Source organism: Oncorhynchus mykiss, chromosome 7 (genome assembly GCF_057628025.1).
Source record: "Oncorhynchus mykiss isolate SJ-2025 chromosome 7, ASM5762802v1, whole genome shotgun sequence".
Taxonomy (NCBI): domain Eukaryota; kingdom Metazoa; phylum Chordata; class Actinopteri; order Salmoniformes; family Salmonidae; genus Oncorhynchus; species Oncorhynchus mykiss.
Genome location: NC_143028.1, coordinates 72,248,667 through 72,257,500, shown reverse-complemented (window position 1 = coordinate 72,257,500; position 8,834 = coordinate 72,248,667). Strand labels below are relative to the sequence as shown.

General features: G+C 46.6%; 1 protein-coding gene across 4 annotated transcripts in view; it reads right to left on the bottom strand.

Annotated features, from left to right (window-relative positions):
• Positions 1 to 1,368: 1,368 nt before the first annotated feature.
• Positions 1,369 to 8,834, bottom strand: part of LOC110528540 (TOX high mobility group box family member 2) — a 217,309-nt gene continuing 209,843 nt past the window's right edge. For all 4 annotated transcript variants that reach the window (XM_036984125.2, XM_036984126.2, XM_090241935.1 and 1 more), the window contains 2 exons: positions 6,901 to 7,037; positions 1,369 to 1,505 (listed from right to left, as the gene is read on the bottom strand). In XM_036984125.2, coding sequence (XP_036840020.2) covers positions 1,463 to 1,505; positions 6,901 to 7,037 — 180 coding nt within the window. In that variant the 3' untranslated portion in view covers positions 1,369 to 1,462. The remainder of the gene's footprint in view (positions 1,506 to 6,900; positions 7,038 to 8,834) is intronic.

The following is an 8,834-nucleotide window of genomic DNA, read 5'->3' as shown; positions in this document are numbered from 1 at the left end:
TGGGTTGGGGGTTGGTGGTAGGAGTGGGTTGGATGGTTGGGGGGTTGGTGGTAGGAGTGGGTTGGGGGGTTGGTGGTAGGAGTGGGTTGGGGGGTTGGGGGGTTGGTGGTAGGAGTGGGTTGGGGGGTTGGGGGGTTGGTGGTAGGAGTGGGTTGGGGGGTTGGTGGTAGGAGTGGGTTGGGGGGTTGGGGATTGGTGGTAGGAGTGGGTTGGATGGTTGGGGGGTTGGTGGTAGGAGTGGGTTGGGGGGTTGGTGGTAGGAGTGGGTTGGGGGTTGGTGGTAGGAGTGGGTTGGATGGTTGGGGGGTTGGTGGTAGGAGTGGGTTGGGGGGTTGGTGGTAGGAGTGGGTTGGGGGGTTGGGGGGTTGGTGGTAGGAGTGGGTTGGGGGGTTGGTGGTAGGAGTGGGTTGGGGGGTTGGTGGTAGGAGTGGGTTGGATGGTTGGGGGGTTGGTGGTAGGAGTGGGTTGGGGGGTTGGTGGTAGGAGTGGGTTGGGGGTTGGTGGTAGGAGTGGGTTGGGGGGTTGGTGGTAGGAGTGGGTTGGATGGTTGGGGGGTTGGTGGTAGGAGTGGGTTGGGGGGTTGGTGGTAGGAGTGGGTTGGGGGGTTGGTGGTAGGAGTGGGTTGGGGGGTTGGTGGTAGGAGTGGGTTGGGGGGTTGGGGAGGTGGTGGTAGGAGTGGGTTGGGGTTGGGGGGTTGGGGAGGTGGTGGTAGGAGTGGGTTGGGGGGTTGGGGAGGGGGTGGTAGGAGTGGGTTGGGAAGGTGGGGGGTTGGTGGTGGTAGGAGTGGGTTGGGGGGTTGGGGAGGTGGTGGTAGGAGTGGGTTGGGGAGGTGGGGGGTTGGTGGTGGTAGGAGTGGGTTGGGGGGTTGGGGAGGTGGTGGTAGGAGTGGGTTGGGGGGTTGGGGAGGTGGTGGAAGGAGTGGGTTGGGGAGGTGGGGGAGGTGGTGGTAGGAGTGGGTTGGGGGGTTGGGGAGGTGGTGGTAGGAGTGGGTTTGGGAGGTGGTGGTAGGAGTGGGATGGGGAGGTGGGGGTTAGGAGTGGGTTGGGGAGGTGGGGGGTTGGGGAGGTGGTGGTAGGAGTGGGTTGGGGAGGTGGGGGGTTGGGGAGGTGGTGGTAGGAGTGGGTTGGGGGGTTGGTGGTGGTAGGAGTGGGTGGCGGGGTTGGTGGTGGTAGGAGTGGGTTGGGGAGGTGGGGGGTTGGGGAGGTGGTGGTAGGAGTGGGTGGGGGGGTTGGTGGTGGTAGGAGTGGGTTGGGGAGGTGGGGGATTGGGGAGGTGGTGGTAGGAGTGGGTTGGGGGGTTGGTGGTGGTAGGAGTGGGTGGGGGGGTTGGTGGTGGTAGGAGTGGGTTGGGGGGTTGGGGAGGTGGGGGGTTGGGGTGTTGGGGGGTTGGTGGTGGTAGGGAATGTTAGGAGGTTGAGGGCTGACTCCCTGGTGTCTTTTCTTGTCGACGGCGACCTCCAGATTCAAGTGAGGTAGAGTGGCTTGTCCCTGGCTATCATGCTGCCACTGAAAAAAAGAAGAGAGGGGGATGGTGAGAAGAGAAGGAGGAATCGGAAAACAAGAAGAGAGGGAGACGGTGAGAAGAGAAGGAGGAATCAGAAAACAAGAAGAGACAGAAAGGGTGTGAAGAGAAGGAATAAATAAAACACAGATTTTCCCTTCTCCTTTGAAGTACAGTAGGGACAATTATAAAACTAAAATTGAAGGAATAAAGCATGCCATGTGTTTGTTGGAGTACATTCCAAACAGATGTGCCTAACAGAAGTTTTGATAGCTATTCAGTTAACACTAGAACCGCTAAAGAAGTCATTTTGACTGCACATTATTTATTTATTTTTATACTCTGCCATTTTTTAAGTCATGCCCCCCTCTGTCCTTGACTTTTCCTAAATAAGTCTATATAACAAACTGTTGTTGTTAGAATCTTAATATCACAAACAGAACTGTAGTTGGAACCAGTTTAAGGAGGGCATGTCATGTTTTTGAACAGTTTCGCTCCATTGCCCCTCCTTCTCCCAACAGTAGGGTCTGTGCCCCTCCTTCTCCCAACAGTAGGGTCTGTGCCCCTCCTTCTCCCAACAGTAGGGTCTGTGCCCCTCCTTCTCCCAACAGTAGGGTCTGTGCCCCTCCTTCTCCCAACAGTAGGGTCTGTGCCCCTCCTTCTTCCAACAGTAGGGTCTGTGCCCCTCCTTCTCCCAACAGTAGGGTCTGTGCCCCTCCTCTTCCCAACAGTGGGGTCTGTGCCCCTCCTTCTCCCAACAGTAGGGTCTGTGCCCCTCCTTCTCCCAACAGTAAGGTCTGTGCCCCTCCTTCTCCCAACAGTGGGGTCTGTGCCCCTCCTCCTTCCAACAGTTGAAAGTGCAGTACCCAGCTGGTAATAACCCTTATAATTGCCTCGAAACTGAACCTAAACTCTACCTAAATTAATTTCACACATATGCCAACAGATTAAATAAATTAGGTAAATGATGATTGGGAGAAAAGAGGAGAATGAGGATGAGTTGATGAGCGAGGGGAAGCAAATGCATAATTCTGTAATCACCAATTGTGAATGAAGAACAGGGCGGGCCAGTCTATTGTACCAATCCATTTTAATATGCCCCTTCACTTGTGCCCCCTTCACATGAAGAGACATCTGTTGGCATGTCTTGTGGGGTATGCATGGGTGTCCGAGCTGTGTGCTAGTAGTTTAAATAGACAGCTCAGTGCATTCAGTATGTCAATACTTACAAAAACAATTAGTGATGAAGTTCATCTCTCCTCTACTTTGAGCCATGAGAGACGGACATGCATATTATTAATGTTAGTGATACCTGTATATTTAAGGGCCAGCCGTGCTGCCCTGTTCTGAGCCAATTGTCATTTTTGAAAGTCCGTCTTTGTGGCACAGGCTTTACTCAGAGCCTGTGCCACAAGGCTCTGGAAGAAGGGGGGGCACAGACCCTACTGTTGGTGAAGGGGGGGCACAGACCCTACTGTTGGTGAAGGGGGGGAACAGACCCTACTGTTGGTGAAGGAGGGGCACAGACCCTACTGTTGGTGAAGGGGGGGGGCACAGACCCTGCTGTTGGTGAAGGGGGGGCACAGACCCTACTGTTGGTGAAGGGGGGGCACAGACCCTACTGTTGGTAAAGGGGGGGCACAGACCCTACTGTTGGTGAAGGGGGGGAACAGACCCTACTGTTGGAAGAAGGAGGGGCACAGACCCTACTGTTGGTGAAGGGGGGGAACAGACCCTACTGTTGGTGAAGGAGGGGCACAGACCCTACTGTTGGTGAAGGGGGGGGCACAGACCCTGCTGTTGGTGAAGGGGGGGCACAGACCCTACTGTTGGTGAAGGGGGGGCACAGACCCTACTGTTGGTAAAGGGGGGGCACAGACCCTACTGTTGGTGAAGGGGGGGAACAGACCCTACTGTTGGTGAAGGGGGGCACAGACCCTACTGTTGGTGAAGGGGGGGCACAGACCCTACTGTTGGTGAAGGGGGGGCACAGACCCTACTGTTGGTGAAGGGGGGGCACTTTTGCTTCCGTCCAGGTCTGAGGGCACACATTTTCTTGTAGGCTTAGATTGAAGATATGGCAAACAAGAATGGCAATATCATCTGCTATTATCCTCAGTAATATTCCATTGTCAGACCCAAGTTGTCAGACCCATGTGACTTGTCGTTGTTGATAGACGACAACAAAATAATTAACCTCTTCCACACTCACTTTTCGTAAATCAAAATGACAATGCTTTTCTTCCATAATTTGGTCAGTTATACTTGGATGCGTAGGGTCGGCATTTGTTGCTGGTATGTCATGCCTAAGTTTGCTAATCTTGCCTATTAAAAAATTATCAAAGTAGTTGGCAATATCAGTGGGTTTTGTGATGAATAAGCCATCTGATTCAATGACTGATGGAGCTGAGTTTGCCCTTTTGCCCAAAATTTCATTTAATGTGCTCCAAAGCCTTTTACTATCATTCTTAATATCATTTATCTTTGTTTCATAGTATAGTTTCTTCTTCTTTTTATTCAGTTTAGTCACATGATTTCTCAATTTACAGTACGTTTTCCAATTGGTTGTGCAGCCAGACTTATCCCTTATCAATCCACGGGGATATAGCAGTTGTATAGTCATTTTCTTAATGTGTCAAGTGGAGCATCTGGTTGCTCCTCATTACACACCACAGACCAGCAAATATTATTTTCATCATTAACTTAGGAATTTTTACAAAACTTCTCATATGACCTCTTATACACTATATTAGGCCCAGTCGTTGGTTTACTTAGATATGGCTATTATATTGTGATCACTACATCCAATGGATTTGGATACAGGTTTAAAGCAGATTTCTCCAACATTAGTAAAGATGTGATCAATACATCTTTGTGATTTCACTCCTGCAGTTTGTAAATACCCTGGTAGGTTGACTGACAACCTGAACCAGGATTCAGGCACTGGTTACATTTTGAAGCTTTTTCTTGAGTGGGCAGCTTGATAAAAGCCAGTCAATATTAAGGTCACCCAGGAAATATACCTCTCTGTTGATATCACATACTGTACATGATCAAGCATTTCACACATATTATCCAGATACTGACTGTTAGCACTTGGTGGTCTATAGCAGCTTCCCACAAGAATGGGCTTCAGGTGAGGCAGGTAGCCATATTACTTCAACAGTATTTAACATGAGATTATCTCTAACCTTTACAGGAATGTAAAGGCTGCATATACAGTGGGGCAAAAAAGTATTTAGTCAGCCACCAATTGTGCAAGTTCTCCCACTTAAAAAGATGAGAGAGGCCTGTTTCATCATAGGTACACTTCAACTATAGAAGACAAAATGAGAAAAAAAATCCAGAAAATCACATTGTAGGATTTTTTATGAATTGATTTGCAAATTATGGTGGAAAATAGGTATTTGGTCAATAACAAAAGTTTATCTCAATACTTTGTTATATACCAATGTTGGCAATGACAGAGGTCAAATGTTTTCTGTAAGTCTTCACAAGGTTTTCACACACTGTTGCTGGTATTTTGGCCCATTCCTCCATGCAGATCTCCTCTAGAGCAGTGATGTTTTGGGGCTGTCGCTGGGCAACACAGACTTTCAACTCCCTCCAAAGATGTTCTATGCAGTTGAGATCTGGAGACTGGCTAGGCCACTCCAGGACCTTGAAATGCTTCTTACGAAGCCACTCCTTCGTTGACAGGGCGGTGTGTTTGGGATCATTGTCATGCTGAAAGACCCAGCCACGTTTCATCTTCAATGCCCTTGCTGATGGTAGGCTTTGTTACTTTGGTCCCAGCTCTCTGCAGGTCATTCACTAGGTCCCCCCGTGTGGTTCTGGGATTTTTGCTCACTGTTCTTGTGATCATTTTGACCCCACGGGGTGAGATCTTGCGTGGAGCCCCAGATCGAGGGAGATTATCAGTGGTCTTGTATGTCTTCCATTTCCTAATAATTGCTCCCACAGTTGATTTCTTCAAACCAAGCTGCTTACCTATTGCAGATTCAGTCTGGTGCAGGTCTACAATTTTGTTTCTGGTGTCCTTTGACAGCTCTTTGGTCTTGGCCATAGTGGAGTTTGGAGTGTGACTGTTTGAGGTTGTGGACAGGTGTCTTTTATACTGATAACAAGTTCAAACAGGTGCCATTAATACAGGTAACGAGTGGAGGACAGAGGAGCCTCTTAAAGAAGAAGTTACAGGTCTGTGAGAGCCAGAAATCTTGCTTGTTTGTAGGTGACCAAATACTTATTTTCCACCATAATTTGCAAATAAATTCATTAAAAATCCTACAATGTGATTTTCTGGATTTTGTCTGTCATAGTTGAAGTGTACCTATGATTAAATTTACAGGCCTCTCTCATCTTTTTAAGTGGGAAAACTTGCACAATTGGTGGCTGACTAAATACTTTTTTGCCCCAATGTATATTTAGGCCACAACAGTGGCATTTCTCACATTTCTGTAGAAATTATAGCCATGTATTGCTACCACTGTATCATCAAAGGTATTATCTAAGTGAGTTTCAGAGATTGATTTCATGAAACTTGTTTCATAGGCTACATATGTTAATGTGGGCTATTTTGAGCACTTTTTTGCAATGCTTGATTTATTTAATCGCTTTACTGGGAAGCTTGTCAGAAGCAGACATGAACATATTATTTCTGTTTGAGCTGATAGTGCAGAGGGTGCTGCACACAGTGAACTTCCTACTAGGGCACACCGCCTCAGTGCTAACAGTATGACTCTGGTTCATAGGCACATGATTACTGTATACAACAGCTGTAAGATTGACAGAGGCATTCAGGACAGTTACAGGGACATAATGAAGTTAATTACATTGTGACTGCCAACGCCCAACGGGATAATGTACATTTGCTGCAGCATTACTACAACTCAGCGACACAATGGTAGGGATTATCTGAGCTGGGCTTGGGTCATTGATAAGTCATTGTCTCAACACAGCCTTGAAATGTGTGGACAGAGTCCAGGAGCCAAGATGATTTGGATGTAAACATGAGCTGACAATAATCAACTATTTTTGACTGCTGTCATATTGACACTTACTGTAGCTGAGCCAAAATTGAGGACTGAAACAGTACAAAGTCAATTCAAGGACACAAAGCAGTGGTATCAAAGGTATTTTTGAATAAACATTTGAGTCAACATTAAATAACACAATTGTGTACTCAAAGGCATTCACTTAAACTGTTAAAATAGCATTGAATAAGTATTAAATATTGGACTAAATAATCATTCTGAATGGAAAATCTCCATTGAAATAGTTTCTTAGTCCCAAGCTAGCCTTACTCTGGGTCTAGAAAACTGTCCCTATTCTAAGGTATAAACAGTATAGAGTTAAAAATAGTTTCCTTTACAAAGCCGATACTGGTCTGGGCTATCTCACCTGCAGTGGTTGCCACCACACTCCCGATCGCAGTATTCACTGTCCCACTCGTGGTTCTGTCTCCCTCCAGGGTTAGGGGCCCCTGGGGACTGGGAACCCACACTTTTATGGTACTCTGACTGTAGGTGGGAAAATCCCTATAGGAGAAAGAGAGAGCGAGGCCATGGCATTAGTTTAAGTTTCTGACAATGTACACTGGCCATATGGAGAGGGGAGAACAAGAGAGAGATGCAGGGGAGGGGTGGAGAGGGAGAGGAAGAGAGAGAGGGAGAGACAGAGAGAAAGGGAGAGAAAGGGAGCGATTCCAGCCACAAATGGATAAAACATAGGGGTCATGGTGTTAACTTTGCAGCTTTTAGTTGATGTGTTATTCCAACCTGGCCTCAGAGCAAAACGTATTATATATTACTAAAATATGTGCCACTCCGTTTAGTATTATATGTAACTTTATGTTAGGTTGGATTACCAATGTAATAGCGGTCGTACAAAATAATATGAATTGTAGTATGTACAGTGCATTCGGAAAGTATTCAGACCGAGTAGTGCAGCGGTCTAAGACACTGCATCTCAATACAAAAGGCATCACTGCAGTCCCTGGTTTGAATCCAGGCTGCATCACTTCCGGGTGTGATTGGGAGCCCCATAGGGCAGTGCACAATTGGCCTAGCGCTGTCCAGGTTTTTATTTGACCTTTATTTAACTAGGCAAGTCAGTTAAGAACAAATTCTTATTTTCAATGATGGCCTAGGAACAGTGGGTTAACTGCTTTGTTCAGGGGCAGAACAACAGATTTTTACCTTGTCAGCTCGGGGGTAACCTTTCGGTTACTAGTCACCCCGGTTTGGCCAGGGTAGGGCGTCATTGTAAATAACAATTTGTTCTTAACTGACTTGCCTATTTCAATTATGTAGACAGGTGTGTGCCTTTCCAAATCATGTCCAATCAATTTAATTTACCACAGGTAGACTAAACAATTTTTGCTCAGGCTGGTTGTTCTTAATTCTCTGACAACTTATCCTGACTTATGGAGAGAGTAGAAAGAGACAGAAGGAGGAGGGGAAGGGATTGACATAGGAAGAGAGGGAAAGAAACAGGAGGAGGGAGAGGCTTGCTCTTTACTTAAGGTCTGAATGCCAAATTCTGCTACATTTCTATTTTAGATGAGTTTAAATGCTAATTGGTTTGGCAGCATAGTACCTCAAGCAAGCCAATAACATGTACAGTTCAATTTGAGAGAGAGAATAAAGAGAGAGAGCGAGAGTGAGAGAGTGTAACAAGGGGAAGGGAGAGATAGTTACTGAGTATAATGTATACATGCTTGTGATGCAAAGCTGAGGAACGGAAATATGAATAGAGCTGTTTACATCTAAAGCAGATATCATGCATCAACCCTAAGTATTGTAAATACAGTCGCAAGAACAAGGATGTGAACCCTTTGGAATTACCTGGATTTCAGCATAAATTGGTCATAAAATTTGATCTTCATCTGGGTCATAACAATAGACAAACACAGTCTGCTTAAACTAATAACACACAAACAATTATATGTTTTCCTGTCTTTATTGAACACACTGTGTAAAAATTCACAGTTCAGGGTGGGAAAAGTATGTGAACCCTTGGATTTCATAGCTGGTTGACCCTCCATTGGCAGGAATAATCTCAATCAAACGTTTTCTGTAGTTGTGGATCAGACCTACACAACGGTCAGGTGGAATTTTGGACCATTCCTCTTGACAAAACTGTTTCAGTTCAGAAATATTATTGGGATGTCTGGTGTGAACCGCTCTCTTGAGGTGATGCCACAACATCTCAATCGGGTTGAGGTCAGGACTCTGACTGGGCCACTACAGAAGGCGTATTTTCTTCTGTTGAAGCCATTCTGTTGTTGATTTACTTCTGTGTTTTGGGTCGTTGTCCTGTTGCATCACCCAACT